Here is a 17328-nt window from a genome sequence, read left to right as displayed (position 1 = left end):
TTTTTGTGTGAGAAGGATGTTTACATAAGCCTTCAACTCCAATCTTCCCTCCAACTCACAGTAGATCTTATTTCTTAAGAAGACAGCATTTTTCTTCTTTATTATACAGGCACACCTTGTGTGATAAATAGTAATATTTACTGTTCTCATGCAAATCTTGACTAAACATTGTTCATTTTCCTTGTTCCAGTAATGAATCAAACGGACACCCTGTACCAGGGAATACATCTCTTTTATCCTCGCTTATGAATAAGGTAAGATCCATCCATCAAACGCCTTTCATCCCAAGACAAATTAGCGGGACACGGAGGGGCCTGTTTGTTTTTTAATGTTTCACCGCTAATAAGATGAGTTTGTATCATTTAAATTTTCCAGCCATTTTTCATACGGTGTAATTTTCACTGCACCTCTCACAAATTAATATAATGAAGCAGTAGCTGGGTGCCATGCCAGATATATAGAGATGTTTGTTTTTTGATGAGCTGTTTTGAACTCGTCGTCCATTTTTTCTCCTCCTTTATGCTGTTTTCTTCCCCCGCCTCGCTCTACATTTATTTATAGAGTTTGTAAATTATTTGATTAAAAAGTCATGGAAGAAAAAAAACAAGAAGGCGCTGCCCTCATTTTTTAAGTCTAAATGTTAGCGTATGGAAATTTAAATGTGTATTTTTTTTTTTTTTGTCATGAAGATTAAAATGGACAGTGTCTTAATCATATATCTTATCTGACTGATACAAATGTGACAGGTGTTTTCCATTACATTGATGATGTAATGACAGATCAGCCTCCGTTATTTTTCTCTCACTAACTGGTCAAGACCCCCTCCCCCCTCAAGCTTCCCCTCCACACACACATGTCTTGTCACGTCTTGTCCAGCCTCTCAGTGGGAGCGGTTAACTTCAGAGCTGCTCTCCTCACAGCACTTATTGAACTGTGGAGGAGCTTAAAGATCCGATGTCCAACAGCTCCTCATGTCATGTCAGTTTTTAGGGGTTTGATTCAAGCCACCGCATCACATAAAAGGGTTAACAGTTGCTCCCAGAGGACGCTTGGCAAACACGCTTGGCCTGCACTCAAGCAAAAGCCTGGATGTTTGTAAATCTGGCTGCGCTTTTTTGCTTTGCCAAATCATTTGTGTGTGTGTTAACTCTCACACTCTCACTAACATATGCAGGTGCCCAGCTTACGTATGTCACGCTAACCCAGCGGCTGGGGCTGCGTGTGCTGTGTGTTTTTTTTAGATGTCACAGGTGAACCCGGCCCTCTTCAACGCCATGAACCTGAAGACAGAGCTGGAGTCAGGGCAGGGCAGCGACACCTCAGAGGCAGCACAGTATCTGAACAGAGTGCTGAAGAAGCCCCTGCTGGAAAAACCCAGTGAGATCTGGAGGACATACCTCCGCAGGTATAAAACATGCGGGAAGTGCAACAACACTGAAGTTGGATTCAGTTAGACTTAACTCATTCATTGTGATAGTGAGAAAACACTCAGTGTTTGAAAATACAATACCTCAAAGATTTTTTCTGTAAGTACTATTCCTCACATACAGTACGACTGGAAACCCCCCAAAACATAAAGAATCCGGTTTTGCAGGAATTTGAAATGACTTACAGTTAAACAGACGTACAAGCATTTACTGTCAGACGAGGGTTTAACCACTTTTGCTCTTAGTATTTGTTGTGAGAGGGCAGTGAATTTACAGCCTTCATTATCTGTCAATCTCAAGGTTTGACACAGATGACTTCTGTGAGGCTCAGTGTGACTTCCTTCAGAAAGTGCACTTTCACTGCCTGGTCGAGGACTGTGGTGCACTCTTCAGCACTGTGGATGGGGCCATAAAACATGCTAAGTGAGTGTCACACTGGTTCATGATCGGAAAATATACCCTTACTTTCCACATTTTAGTTTTCAGCTTTATTGATCAACATAAAAACGAGCCTCCGTCTTGTTGTCTAGCTTCCACCTCCGAGCCACCTTGAAAGTGAAGTCAGAGCCTCAGTTCGGTGAGGGCAAGGAGTCTGGTGAGGGAGCCCCTCTGCAGCCGGCTGCCCCGGTCTCTATGGCCAACAATCCCTCCATGGATGTGGCACACCTCACCTCTTCTGGTGGCTACAGCTCACCTTCTTCATCCCTGCTTGCCTGGAAGCAGCTGACCGGCAGCATCCCTCAGATGTCGGCCTCAATGCCCAACCTGCCAGCTAACTCCCCCCTGGCCACCACCTCTTTGGAGAATGCTAAGCCACAAGTTAAACCAGGTTTCCTGCAGTTCCAGGAAAAGTATGAGAAAGCTTTGTATCTTATTGCATGACAATATACGGTACAATATGTTGCTCTTTTTTCCTCTTTTTGCCGAGCTGTGATTGAACTGTATTTTCCATTTGCATTCATGCAGTGATCCCTGTTTGGCTACTGACTGTAAGTACTCGAACAAGTTCCACTTCCACTGCTTGTTTGGGAATTGCAAGTATGTGTGCAAGACCTCTGGCAAGGCCGAGTCCCACTGTTTGGACCACATCAACCCCAACAACAACCTAATCAACATCCGTGATCAGTTTTCCTACTACTCTCTCCAGTGTCTCTGTCCCAACCAGGTGAGTAGGACTTGATAACTCAGCCAGGAGCTGAATCACCTACTGTCATCTCCCAGAGATTTCTAAGCATGAAGTATGCTATCTATTAGACCAGTATTTGAGCTTATTTGACTCAAGGCTTTCACAACTGCTGCTCCCCGTCTTCCATCTCTGCTGAAAAAGACAGTCGACTCACCCCAGTAATGCCTGTTTATATGTCAATGATGTCATTTTGACTGCCGCATTCTCCTCTCAGAAAAGGCCAATTTAGCTGATATTACCCAATAAATCATTGTCACTTGCACAGTAAACAAGGCTGTCTGGAATAGGGCAAAAATCAGGGGAATGCTTCGCAAATGAAACCTAAATGGCAGCCCCTGCCTGCTCTCATGAGCCCGTATTTGGAAAACCGTTTAAATGAATTCATTAATGTGTCGAAAATCACCCCTCTCACAAAAAGTCCCCCCTCCCCCTCCCCCTCCTCCTCCTCCTCCTCCTCCTCCTCCTCCCTTCCTTCTCCCCTTAGTCTCCATCTCCTGAACTGAGCAGATCTTATTTGGCCCAGTCCTTTGGGATCTGGGCCTCACAGACAGATGGTGGTGTACAGACATGTTAGAAAGGAGGGGTGTTTGTGGGAAGTCTGGGAAAAAAAGGTAATTATACTTAGAAATGTGGGATGTTCCAAATGACCAGAGAGGAAAGGACTGTGAGGTGTTGATTTTGTCTTTGGAGAAACTGTGTGTAGTGTTCACTTTAAAGATCAAATCATATTAATCCTCTCTTTTGACTTTGCAAACCTTCATCACATTTGACTCATGAAATTGAAAATTGTGTGTCTCCACTGTAGCACTGCGAGTTCAGAATGAGGGGCCACTATCACTGTCTGCGGCCTGGCTGCTTCTTTGTCACTAACATCACCACCAAGCTGCCATGGCACATCAAGAAGCACGAGAAGGCAGAGCGCCGTGCCGCCAATGGTTTCAAGTATTTCACCAAGAGGGAGGAGTGTGGAAGGCTGGGTAAGAAAAAAAATCCTTCTGATTTGATGTATAAGTTTTGGCCTGCCGTCTCTGTTTTTTGCCTTTTTGTCTTTGCCTCTTGTTCCCTCCATGACAGCACAAACACTCTAGCTTTTCATAATATTTTGCAAGGAGAGATGTGTGGATTAAAGGTGTTAAATTGAGAAAGATGTAGATTGATTTTTGGAGGCTGTTGCAAGAGGATATTCTCTATGTATACAAAGGGAGAGAGACCAGTGTTGGCAAACAGTGTCGTGCTGTTTGAGTGGTTTAAGAGGCATGAAACAGGTCTGCCTCATAGGTTTTGTTGGTGTGTTTTGCATATTCACAATGGCACCTCAAGTCCCAAAGGTAGTCTTGCCTGTACTATATGAGCAATAACGTCAAAGGGGGCAATCACATCCAGGTTGTTTTCTTCTTCCTTTTGCCCCTGTCAGAAATGAGCAATTAGGTTTGTGTTTGTTAATTATCCGGCTTGTCTGGTTTAGCCTGTTTGTGTTCTGAAGCTGCGCCTCACAGCCACCGCTGCCATCGCACAGAAATGAATTAAAAGTGATCTGTTTTTTTCAGGCGGTTACACAAGCTTTTCAGATCGCAGAAACAAAGCAAACAAAAACAGGCCCTAAACAGCTGTTTTTTGTCCCCAGCCTGATCTGCCAACTGTATTGTTCGGGCTGGGGGAAAAACAGAAAGGATTACCATCGCTAGCACTCCAGTCATAAAGAATTGATGGGTTGCCAGTATCCATGGCAGCAACATTAAACTGAACACAGCTGATGATGTTACCTGGCTTCTGTCTCACAAAAGGCTCTTCATGTCAGGGGGGTTACTGTTATTTGCTCAACTTTGCGTGTTTAAAACGTTGTGTGTGCGAAAGCTATTTGATGACACAGACATGTTGTGCTCTTAAACTGGGTGCCATGGTTACTGACATGCTAGCACCTGCCCAGCATGTTACTCTTTCAATTATTTCTGCCTGCTTTTATATAATGGTATTTGATTAACAGGCACAAAACAGAACATTCATTTAATTTGAAATCATAAAGCAATTAGACTTAGACCAGTTAAAACATGAGAAAAGAACAGAAGAGTATGAAGCAGACAGCAGTACAATTGAGAACAAAAGGAAAAATGACAATGGAGATACTTTGAAAAATGAATTTAATATGGTAATAATTGTATATTTACTTTGGTTTGCAGGGGTGTGTGCATTATTGGCCCACAGAAAATGAGAATTTATTTATGTAAATTCCTAATTGAATAAAGCATGTCAGTGTAATAAAAGAGCTCCACAGGTTTAGTGCACAGAAGCCTTGACTTGCTCAGTGTGACACCGGAGTGATCTAATATTCCTCCTACATGTGCACTTCCAAACACTTTGAAACCCGATCCCTCTTTTGTCGGAGCTATATCATGAAATTAAAAAAACCTAAAAATATTTCACTTCATGTTTGATCTAATCAAAACACCGTCACACTGATAATATTGCATTTACCACCGTAGCTGTGCTCAGACGCCTCACAATGAGCCCAAGACAAATTAATCTGCAAGCGGAGAGTTTACAACTGTTACTGTTTTCTTTGTGCAGGTTGTAAGTATAACCAGGTCAACAGCCATTTCCACTGCATCCGCGAGGGTTGCCAGTTCTCCTTCCTGCTCAAGCACCAGATGACCTCACACGCACGCAAACACATGAGGCGGATGCTGGGGAAGAACTTTGACAGAGTCCCATCCCAGGTACAAACGGTTGCATGTGACACACACCATTCTGAAAAGGGTAATTAACTGAAAATATGGGCTGAGCACCTCAGTGAACGAAAACAGGTGTTGAATAGTTTATTGACATGTATTCCAACAAAGTCCCTCACACACCCTTTAACTGACAGATTAGATAGCGTATGGACTTGTTGCCTTTTTTTGAGTTAATCAATTTAGATTTTTGTATGTTTTCACAAAAAAACACCCAGAAGTTTTAAAAGGAACACGTGTTTTTCACCCAAATTTTAAAATATATACATCTGGTGTGGTTTCTGCTCCGAGAAGATGATAAAAAAAAAAGCTCTCCTTTCAACAGGCAGAGTTCAGACATTTTCAAGAACAGATTTTCTCGAAAATTTTTGCATTACTAAGTTTAGATATTTAATTTTGTTTATTTAAGCTAAAAAATAATGAGGTCTGTCTATTATTCAGTAGTATCCAAAGTCAATATGAGTATACCTAATTTGGTTGTTTTTTTGTTTTTTTTTTATCGTGCATGTTCTATGTCGAGTACTGCATGTATCCTGTCATACCAGTCACTGATAAATCACTCATGACTTTCTACTGATGAAATTTTTCACACTGAAGTGTACTCGATTCCCCAACTTAACCCTACGGTACATCCTGTACCATACGTGGATTTAAATATGTGGATTTTCTCGTTCTGTTTGTTCTTTTTTTCATTTTGAAGTTTTCATATGATGACAGAAGTGCAAGTTTCATTCTTTCACAATGCTTTTGTTGTCGTGAGAAATGCCTGGTTGTAAGCCAAGAGCCAACACCTGCATTAATGACACGTTTTATCCAAAGATGTTTGTTTCAAATGTTGCTTTAACGAAGATGATATATTTTCCAGGGGATGCCACTCAGCCAGAGGGCAGATGAGATGCAGCATGCGTCTGGCATGGTGTCTGGGTCTGTATCGACCCAGTCTGGTATCACCTCCAGCTTCTCCTCCACCGCCATGGATGAGACTGATGATTACATGGACTACGTGGGAGGAGGAGGCAGCCCCTTGGGCCTCTCCTCTGAGTCCTCCAACCAGGACCGCAGCTGCACCAGCACACCAGTAGGCAACGATGGCTCTCCAGCAGGTGAGGCTATGTAAAAAAAAAAAAAAAAAAAAGACCTGACAGGTGTGGCAGCATGTAGAGTTTTAATATAGTTTAGTCTAAAAGGTGAATAGTGCAATACAAGTTTTCTGCTCTTACATTCAGCATTGTACATAAGGCTTCGCTCAGTCCACACTCATCCACCTTACCCAGAAAACCAGCGACTTGTCATTTCATGCATTCTTAAGTCAGGATTTCGTAGTTTTACTTTAATCAATAACATCAGTCATATTATATGAGGTTGATGACATTGCTATATTGTTATGATTCGTGGACAAAATCTTTTGCAGTTTGTGTGCTCATCCTCATAAAACATCCATTTTGTACATCAGTGGTTTGAGTTATTGCACTGTATGTAGCTTATTACATTTTCCTTTGGCCAGAGATCATCCCTGTGGCTTTATGTCTACTTTAGCACTTTTAGTGGGTTGAATTGTGGGAGAAAGGAAAGGAAAGGAGAAACAGGCTCTTTTTCCTCAAACTTACTGAATAAATGGTTTCTCCTCTGCTTTTTTCTAAGTCTGAGCCTGCCTGTGATTTTCACTTTTCTCCATGTGTTGCCAATATTATCCACTACACTCATCATTGTTGTTTTGGCTGGTGTTTGGGTTACTTGTCTTGAATGGGCCTCATTTTGTATCATTCTCTTATCTTTTATCTTTCCCTTTTTACCTCCCATCCCTCTGTGTGTGTGTGTGTGTGTGTGTGTTTGTATGTGTGCGCGTGTGTGTGTGAATTGGCCCTTGTCTTGTGTGTGTACCCGTCTGTGTGTTTTTCCCCCTCTTGTCTGTCCTTCACTCTCTCTGGTCAACCTGTCTCTCCAGGACAAGGCTACCCCGCCACCACTTCTGCTCCTACCACCCCTGCTGACACTAGCGCTACCCAAAATGCACCTCCTTCTTCCCCTCCTCCACCACCACCTCCTCCTGTCTCCGCTCCTCAGCCTGGTCTCCAGTCCCAGGCCCCATCCCTCTCTCCTGCTCTCCTCCGACATCCTCTCCCCTCACTCCCATACCTCCTCTCTCCATCCTGTCTGTCATACTCTCTGCTCAGCGCCTCTCTGGGAGCCACTCGGAGTGTTGTCATGCCAACCAACACACCAGCTTTCAGCCCCATCATTGCCACTCCGTCTCCGGTTAAAAATGACGTCCCTATAGTACAGGATGCTGCAGGTACTTATCCCCGGCGCAAACCAACACTGCAGCTGTCACTCTGAATTGAGTCCTGTGCAGCATTAACTGTGTGATCCAGCCTCTGTCTGCAGTACTGTTGTAGAAAGCTGAGAAAGTAAAAGGGGCTTTCCAGCATGCAAAAAGAGAATGTTAATGTAGAAATGATGAAAGGTGCATGCTTACTGAGTTGGTAATAGAGCAAATGTGTATAATTACTTCACTTACACCTTTGTGCGTGCTTTCACTTTTAGTATAACAAGGATTTAGAGACAGAGCAGTAAATTTGGAACCTGTAGTATGAAGCCCGGGCCTTGCTTAGCTTACATTAACAAGGCTGCATCAGCAGCATTTTAATCACGCTTTAAGTTTTATCGAGGCCCACTGCTTCCTGTCTTGCAGAACAGGGATCACATCATTAGTAGTGACCCAAGGGTGTTGCAAAAGGTGGGTGCCCCTCATAAAACAACATGGAGATAAGAGGGTCGGTTAAGACCCACAGCTCCGCCTCTGTTTGGAGGCTGGAGACACCCTGTAAAAGTGTCATGTTCTAAAGTCAATCTATCATTTTCCCTCTCCTTTAATCATTCTGGGAGTTAGGAATAAAAAATTTGTTGCTCTCTGTGCTTACTCAGCTGTGAACCACTTCGGGCTGAGTAAGGTCGCATATTAGAGTTTCAACCAGGAGGGTCTCCCAGTCTAATTTGCTTGTAGTTTGTGGGTTTTACTTTGTGAACCAACTGATTATTCTTTAATGTGCTTCCCTCCTTTTTTTCAGGCAACACCATCTCCATTCCCACAGCCACCGGTGCAAAAAAGCGCTTCTGGATCATTGAGGACATGTCACCATTTGGCAAGCGCCGCAAGACTGCATCGTCACGCAAGATGCTGGATGAGGGGATGATGCTGGAGGGCTTCCGGCGCTATGACCTCTATGAGAACTGCAAGGACTTAAGTTGCCAGTTTTCTCTGAAGGTGACCCACTACCACTGCACACGAGAGAACTGTGGCTACAAGTTCTGCGGCCGCACCCACATGTACAAGCATGCACAGCACCACGACCGCGTGGACAACCTGGTCCTGGATGACTTCAAGCGCTTCAAATCCTCGCTCAGCTGCAACTTCCCTGACTGCCAGTTTTCAGGCAACAGCACCCACTTCCACTGTCTGCGCTGTGGCTTCCGCTGCACCGACAGCACCAAGGTGACGGCCCACCGCAAGCACCACGGCAAGCAAGATGTGATCAGTGCCGCTGGCTTCTGCCAGTTCAGCTCCAGTGTTGATTGTGAGGTTCTCGACTGCAAATATAAGCTCAAGTGCTCACACTTCCACTGCACCTTCCCCGAGTGTAAGCACACAGTGGTGGGAATGTCCCAGATGGACTCCCACAAGAGAAAGCATGAGAAGCAGGAGCGGGGTGAGCTGCCGTCTGTGTCACCCAAACAGGAAGTAGTGCACCACCTGGGAGGAAGTGTGTCAGCGGTCCCTCCAGTCTCCATGGGTCTTTCGACTTCCTCACCTGGTGGCCTCCATGTGTTGTCCCGCAACATTAACAGCAGTGCTCCCTCCATGCTCTACCCAACAGCTGACATGGGGTCCGACTATAACCACCCATACCAACCATCCTCCATCAGCCTGGACAGCTCCCTCAACCTGGGCACAGACGCCAGCAGCTCCCTGTTCTTCCTGAAGAACGCAGCCGGTCTGGGTCTCAGTGACTCACTGGACCTCAGCAAGAAGATCCACCACGATGCAGCGCGGTCCAGCCACAACAACACACCCCCGCTAGGTCTGCCGGCAGCTCAGGACGACACCACAGGAACATCTGGAGAGGCTGAAGATGACCTGTCGCCAGAAGAGGAGGCACATGCAGAGGAGGAGGAAGAAGAAGAGGAGGAGGAAGAGGAAGAGGCAGAGGAGGATCTCAACACTGATTCAAATGATGATTCAATGGCGGAGCCTGACGGAGAAAAAGACAATGATGAGAGTTTTGATGCTTCCGTTAACCACACTGATACTTCCCAACTGGAAAAGCAAGATGCTGACCCATGAAAAAAAACTAACAGTGACTGTATGAACTGAAGAAAAACCCTGTGTACTATGAACAAAACAAAAATGAAAGTGGCCTCATTTATCATGTTTAGAGACTTCAGATGACAACAAAAAACAACAACAGCGTGGAGAAAATGACGGCCCAAAATGATTTATTATGATGTTTACAAGATGACCAACATTATTAATTCAATTATGCATTAAAAAATATGAACGGAGACACAGAAATAGGCCCTGTTTTACACATGGGGCAGCAATGTAAAGCATTTTACTACACGAGTCTTTTTGTGTGCGTGCATGTTTGAGTTTAATTTATTTTTATTTTTTTCACTTCTTTGTGTGTGGAAAAAAAAAACCTTAGAAAAACAAAAACAAATCTCTCTATATAACTATATATGTAAGTGTGTGTGTGTGAACGATGATATACAAAAGGAAGTTGCTGGCACAGACGACATGAACTGCAGGGCCGCGGATACATAGAAAAAGGGACGTGAATCACTAAGGGGAAACAGGATGCGTTCAAACATTTGATCTTTGATCTTTTTTTCTGTATTGATATTATATTATTAATTCTAATTATTATTATTATTATTAGACACAGAGGGAAAGGGGTAACATTGTGCTTGTTCCCATCTCTCTCAGGTGTATTTCTTTGTTCTCAATGACATGTGGAATTGACCAATAATTGTTTGGTCGGTCTCAGCTGCAGTTAGGCGTCCAGCAGGTCGCCAGTCTCAACAGTTCTCTCTGACATTCTGCTAGAAATGTTCTACTAGCACCAAAAACCAAGCTCAGCCGTTGTAATTTTACACCCCCTGTGGAGGAATCAAGTTTGTTTGTGGATAGTGCACTTTTATATTAGCTGACCACAATGATACCGATCATGATGATGATGATGATGATGATGATGATGATGATGATGATGATGATGATAGATAACTCATAAGCATATTTAAAAATATTTTTGTTACCATTTGCATCTTTGCATTACAATGTCGTTTTGTTGTGTTGTTAGCCAGAAGCATATCGATCTGTAAGCGGGCGAGGCCGTGATTAACGGCTGTCAAGTCGGGGCTGGGGGTGGAGGGAGGGGCGGGGGTGGGGGTGGTTATGGGGGGGGTTTCAGATTGACCAGAGGAAAGAGTGAGTCACTCAGATGCAGCGACACGGGGGGCGACAGAGGAAGCGTCAGGGAGTGTGTTCTATGTTGAAAATGTACAGACCGAAAATGTCTCAACAGCATTTTGTTTTCCATTCACTATGGCTGTGGTTGAGCTCCTGTTGTAACGGTTTTTATTTAATATTTATGTGACCTTCCAATGAGAAATTTTTAGGGTGTTATTGCACTTTTTAGGTTCATTTTTACCGTCTGAAAAAAAAAAATGATATATATCTTTTAACAGGGATTTTGCTTTAAAGATGTTGTTTTAGTTCACTTTTGCTTTAATGCACAAATAGATGTTAGTGTGACAAAGAACTGTTGTTCTGTGATTTATTTAAGACTGGGTTTTGTTTTGCTTCTGTGATTGGACAGTTTGAAAAAAAAGAAAAAGGGTGCGCCAGAAAAACAGTGCCCTGACAAGAAACACTAATACGGACTGTGATTTAAATTCATTCTTAAGAAGTTCATGGCAATGCTCACTTACTGTAGTGCTAAATTATAAATCTGTCAAAGCCACCCTGGTTTATATTGACCGAATATGTACGACCGAGGAGTGGACACACCAATCATGAATTATCTCCTGAGCTTGGCATTGGAAATAAATGATCATTATATAGGGAATAATAATGTGTGTAAATGATATTCCTCCAGATATTGTTTTGAGAAGAAAAAAAGGTTGTACAGTATTTTCCTCTGTAAAAAATAACTATATATGAACAAAATGCTCTTTGATGAACAGCTTCCTTTAAAAAGAAAACCGTAAGAAGGAGAAATGAATAATAAAAAGTTAGAAATTCAAATAGCCTCATTATAGTTTGCTTGTGTGCGTGACCTTTTTTAATTACCCGAGACTTTTGGAAAAAGTTGTTGATACTATAACATTGGCAGATTCCGTTATGATATTTGCAGTATATTTTTTTCTTTTTCCAAACTATGTCAGAAGCTCAAACTAAAATACACTGATTTGAATTCATTCATTGATGTTTCTGTTTTATTTAATGACGCATTTTATTCATTGTCATTTTTCTGTGTGTATGTGTGTGTTTTTTTTTCCTCATTAATTGAAATTCTTGGTTTATATTTACTTTGCTGTGGGCATGCCTCGTTCACAGACTGAACTGTCTCCCGGGACTCTGTTGCAAAGCGGAGGCATTACTACATTTGTTTGTTTTCTCATCATTTGCTGAGATAACTGTAGGGGCTGGGAGACTGTGCACTTGAATTTAGTTTGTGTGTGTGTGTGTGTGTGTGTGTGTGTGTGTGTGCGTGTGTGTGTGTGTGTGTGTGTGTGTGTGCGTGTGCTTGTGAGAGACAGTGTAAAACAGCAGGATTTGTAAAAAGTTGAAAATAAAGAAACTATAATTATTATAATAATGCACATGTAGTGCTTGATAGTGCTTCAGCCTGAGGATATTCTGGGTAATGAGGGGAAAGGTGCTGGTGGACGACAGCAGGGCAAAAGGTCACAGCAGCAATCTCTGTCTCTTCTTCTATCTGTAGGTGACACTACTGAAGTGTGTGTATTTGCATGTGTTAGTGTGTGTGTGTGTCTCCCCCCTGAGAGAGACAGATAGAGAGGCTGCAACTGTAAGAACACAGACCTGTGGCTCCGTCCCAGCTGCTCAGAGCTTCGATTCATATTTCATGACCTTGTTCGTCTCTTCCCTGCTTTGTTCTGCTATAAATTCAACTGGGACACTTTTTTGTCACAGAATTTGAAGAAAACGAAAAAAAACAAACAAACAAAAAAAAAAACATCTGCATCTATGCAGGTAGAGGAATCAACAATATTTGTTGCTGGGGTCGCCCATTGTTCACGCTTGACTTTCTGGTGCAAGAACAAGATCAGAGCTGCGGACCATTAGGGGAGCGTTAGAGGCCTGCTACTGCTAACAAGATGGCTCTCTGTGTCTTGTTCAGTGTTAACAGGGCACATTTACACATTTTTCTTTTCCTTTTTTTTCAATTTTTTTTTCTTTTTTGCCTTGAGCCATGTCCTGGGTTTTCCTCCCACTCCCTCATGTCACTAAGTGGTCAGTGTGCTGGTTCTGTCTGTCCCCTCGTCTACAGCTGTTCCTGTCCTTCCTCCTTCTCCTCCTTGTGATGTTTTTTTTAATAAAAAAAAAAAAAAAAAACACGGGTAAAGGCATCACCATCTGTCAGCCAGCTGGCATCCTGTATATAATCTACCAGAAAAAAAGAGAATAAACATGAAAATTATATTACACAAAAACCAGACGGAAACGACCTCCAAATCCTGCATAGGCTGCTGCTGAAACAACAGATCATTTTACTGTTTTAATTAACAGAGTAAAAAGGATGGTATAAAAAAGTGGTGGGGAAATAAACTGAGATGTATTTCCACTGCTGGAAAAATGTAATATGAAAGCGGTCTGCTTACTGCAGTGTAGTGGCATAAACAGAGCAACATTTTAGACTTTGTAAAATATATTGCACTTTTGGACTAAAAGCCATCTCCCGTTAGCGTTCAATTTGGCTAGATTCATGAGACATTTTGTATGAGAAGTAGACAATGAAGCAATTTTTTAAAAAGTCTCTACTTGAATTTGTTGCCCTCAGCACTACTATTCATTCTAGTCCTATTGCTTACTTCCACTTGGATACAGTGCTTTTCATCTTCATTGTGCTATATTTATGTTTTTCTTCTGTTTCTGCATGTCTTATGCAAAGATTGAGCTTTTCACTCAGTGAAATAAAAACATACTGAACGACTTTAGGCCTGTTTTCAGTGTCGATGTGTTTTTCAATGTCAAAGAGCAGTACAACGCATCTCACGCATACTGCGTACCTCTTCACAAAACACCTCCAAATCATATAAGTTGTATACAAGTCTACAACAGTGTGTGTGGTGGGGGTGCGTGTGTGCCAGCCATGGCTGACACGCAGTCGGTTGATGTGCCAGGAACAGGTTGAGTGAGAGTGTGAGCAGCGTGGAGAGGCAACAGTTGGGGCTGGGAGCACATACGACAGGTGTGCACTGCATATGTGGTCACATGATGCCTATAAGGCAGATTAGGGCCCAAACAGATGAAGCGCTGCTTAATGGCAGCTTTTATTAAGTTCACAAAGCGTGGAGGGAGGGGGTGAACAGAGGAAAAGCAGGTGGCTGGGCCTGTGCACTCCTAGATGAAGACAGATATTGTACAGTGGAGTCTGAAGAGTGTAGCCACTGTGGAAGGATTTATGGAGATTTGCCCGCCCTGGACTCGCCGCCTGCCTGTTCCCGAATCCTGCACTAATAGTCAGAGTGTGAGAGCTGGAAAAACTCAAGAGAGAAAAATGTGCCAGTTGTGAAGCCACAGAGTTATCATATAAGATGAGATGAATCTATAATAATACCGGCCAGAACAGCCGGTCACTGCCAAGACAAAATTTAAAAGAAAAAAGTTCAAACATTACAGCTATAAGATTATGAGCTAAGTATCAGTGCCAAGGTAACTATCATAAACACATGACATACATTCTAAAATAAATGCACACTTTACATTATCAGTGTCTACATATAATGTGCAAAACATGAATATATTCCCAATAGCAGTTTTAAAGGAAGTGTTGAGATATACGAAGATGTGCATTGTAATGAGAAATGATCTCCCTAAATACTGTACATTCATCTAAAGATGTGTCCAGATAACTCAAAACATGGAGGTTTGTGTACACACATGATTACATGTCCAAGCTGATGTGTGTGCTTACGTCTGTTCTCATTATCACTATATTGTGATCATATTTGGGGATACAGGTGTTGTATCTATAGAAAACCTGCCCCAGATCAGCAAAGGCAGTCGGGGCACACACGCTCTGATTGGCTGGAGTCTGTCTGTGTGGACTGTACGTATTGTACAGTGTTCATGTGCTGCCAACATGACGGAGCAGCTCCAGTGCTCTGTGTCAGGGCCTGAGACAGATACCTCAGTGAGATGTGATGTCTACAGTACAGTTCAGCTTAGTGCACGTCTCTGTGCACCAACTGCCTCCAGGCACACACCACTGAAACAGACTGTTCACTGATTTGTTAATCTGCCCGTCTCCCCTCAGTCTTGATGCTTCTCTGCACTCATGATTTTTCTTTTTTTTCTCTTTTTTTTTTTAATGTGTTGAATTGTTCCTGAAGCTGAATTTATTCCACTAATTTATCCCTCAACAGGTGGAGCCACAGTTTTTCAGACCTGACTGACAAATGTGAATTTAATGAAAAGAAATCTGCAGTAAAAAGAGTAATGTGGTTGGATCAATATTTTTATATTGAGAATGAGTCACATGATTACTTATGTGAAAGGGGTCCCACATAATGTTGAAACCAGAGAGAATGATCACCTGACTGCAGTTCCCCTCAACCCAACACAGCGTTTTAGCATCTTTCTGTACTGCTTTGGTTTTTCAGCCTCAGTTTTACTGTTTTGGTTGACTCTCACAGGTGACCCTCATAGTGTTGTTTTTGGCTGATTCAGTCTGCTGTTCTGATAAATACACAACATGCTCTGCACCTAATGACAGACAACGTTAACAACTAGCTGTTTTAACACAGTGGAGCATTTACCAGCTAGTGACATATTTTATTCAGGAGTTGGTAGAGACCAAAACCTGAGCTAAGAGACAGTCAGTATTGGGTTAAGTTCATCAGGTTCATCACAAACATGTTGCTTTGTGACTTTCCACGTCAACATTAAAGTTACAACTGGCAGCTTGGATTTTCTTAAAGCCGACACATCTTTACAGTCAATAAAAATGTGAAAGATAAAGTGCCACACTATCAGTTCAAAACCCTCACACAACCAACAATCATACAACAATCTTGACTTGTGCAACATGGGGATTTTTTCCATCTTTACCATCCATCCCAAAGGAACAGAGCAAAAGTAAGAAAAACATGCAAACTCATAAAGATGTGTTTGTAATAACTGAATCAACATATGTTAGTGTCGTGTTAATGTCACACATGAATATCATATCATATGTAATCCTATTTATCCTTCTCCACATGCCTGAAAATACACAAAATCATGAAATACTCAAAGAACGTGACAACAACTCTCTGCTTGCAGTTCATGAGAACTGGGGGCTGAAAACAGGCTGATTTAGACAGTAAAACTGTCAGGCTTCAGCAATTGATGTTTAACTCATCCAGTGAGACTATTTCTGCCAAAAATGTGACAAGAAAAGTTTTTATAACTAACCCCCCCGGGGTACCCATCCTAGCAACGCAAAAAGGAGGCAGAGGCCACAAACACAGAAAAGCCTTTTGCATAAAATGAATCACCTGTCCCTGTTTCATATCTTTGTCATCAGAGTAGCTTGCTGTTGATAGGCAGCCGCACAAGTATACAGTATATCATGTGTCATGTGTATATATGACAGGGCTGCAGCGCTCATTTTACTGCTTCATTGACCCATTTATAGTTCACGTTTTTAGGATGAGATGTTTCCCTCCTCTCTTTCAGCACTCTGCCCTGGTTAGACCTCTTTTTAAATCCGGTGCCCTTTGCAATAGATGTTCATTTATCTATTTTTGCATGTGTATGGGCTTATTTTGGAAAGACCTCGGTCACCCAGTAGAAAAGGGGGCTGTGTGAAAAAAGCTGCTTTGCCATTGGTAGCAGCTGTTGCTGCTGAGACACCTCTGAGGAAATGGAGAATTGGACACACACTCATCCAATTTGCCATTAACAAGACCTTATTGGATGCAGGGCCATAGTAACATGCGGCTTTGCCTTATGTGGCTCTGTTTAGATCTGCTGCTGTTCTTCTTGAATGTGTGTGACATGCGCTGTAATCTCAAGTCTGTTAACAGACATTCAGGCAAGTTGCCCTGTATTGTTGCATATGGGCACTGTACTAAGAACAAAGACATTACTGCAATAAGGATCTGCAGCAACATGAAAAACGTTGCATTTAAGAGTAAAACCTAAGGGAAAAGGAAAGTGCACGACAGCCACCAAAATAACATGAATTTCCATGTCAGCGGAAGAATCACTTTTAAAACCATCCATAGGAAAGTCTGAGTTGTAACATGAGATAGTTTCAAACATCAAACGCCGAAGCTGGTCTACAAAGATCTGCAAAAACGAGAGATTTCCATCCGTTTTATATTTTCCACTTTTAAATCTAACCACACCAAGAGAACTAGGTTGTTGTTAAGCTTTTCAACATAGCAACCACTGGTCAAATGAGTATTGGCTCCATCTTCCTCCATGATTTCATGCATTAACAAATATATAATTATCTTTAAAAGATCCTTTTCTGCGTGTTCAGAGGTACTTCTGCGTATGCTCAGCAGGTTTGAATCAGATATTATTCTCTTGTGCAACACCTGTGTTTTGTTTCTGGTTGGGTAACATTTTTTTCTCCTTTTTCCATAAACACATCTCACATTCTTTAGAGGGTGGTGTATCTAGAAATCTTTGTCTTTCAACACATTTTTCTTCTGTTAGGACATAAAGATAACAAAGCATTCTTCTCACAGT

At 42.3% G+C, this 17328-nt stretch overlaps 1 protein-coding gene across 9 annotated transcripts in view; it reads left to right on the top strand.

Moving 5' to 3' along the window:
• The window catches only part of casz1 (castor zinc finger 1), a 166700-nt gene extending 156090 nt beyond the window's left edge, over nucleotides 1–10610 (top strand). For 7 of the 9 annotated variants that reach the window (XM_071475904.1, XM_071475905.1, XM_071475903.1 and 4 more), the window contains 10 exons: nucleotides 191–254; nucleotides 1242–1405; nucleotides 1728–1850; nucleotides 1958–2278; nucleotides 2394–2592; nucleotides 3419–3590; nucleotides 5179–5327; nucleotides 6205–6442; nucleotides 7285–7632; nucleotides 8408–10610. In XM_071475904.1, coding sequence (XP_071332005.1) covers nucleotides 191–254; nucleotides 1242–1405; nucleotides 1728–1850; nucleotides 1958–2278; nucleotides 2394–2592; nucleotides 3419–3590; nucleotides 5179–5327; nucleotides 6205–6442; nucleotides 7285–7632; nucleotides 8408–9681 — 3052 coding nt within the window. In that variant the 3' untranslated portion in view covers nucleotides 9682–10610. The remainder of the gene's footprint in view (nucleotides 1–190; nucleotides 255–1241; nucleotides 1406–1727; nucleotides 1851–1957; nucleotides 2279–2393; nucleotides 2593–3418; nucleotides 3591–5178; nucleotides 5328–6204; nucleotides 6443–7284; nucleotides 7633–8407) is intronic. The other 2 variants (XM_071475909.1, XM_071475908.1) reach the window with 1 other exon arrangement.
• The last annotated feature ends 6718 nt before the right edge of the window (nucleotides 10611–17328 follow it).

The sequence above is a fragment of the Trachinotus anak genome, unplaced genomic scaffold, assembly GCF_046630095.1.
Source record: "Trachinotus anak isolate AG129_WGS33_773 ecotype Australia unplaced genomic scaffold, CSIRO_AGI_Tana_v1 ptg000004l, whole genome shotgun sequence".
Classification (NCBI taxonomy): Eukaryota; Metazoa; Chordata; class Actinopteri; order Carangiformes; family Carangidae; genus Trachinotus; species Trachinotus anak.
This window is presented reverse-complemented; position numbering and strand designations above follow the sequence as displayed.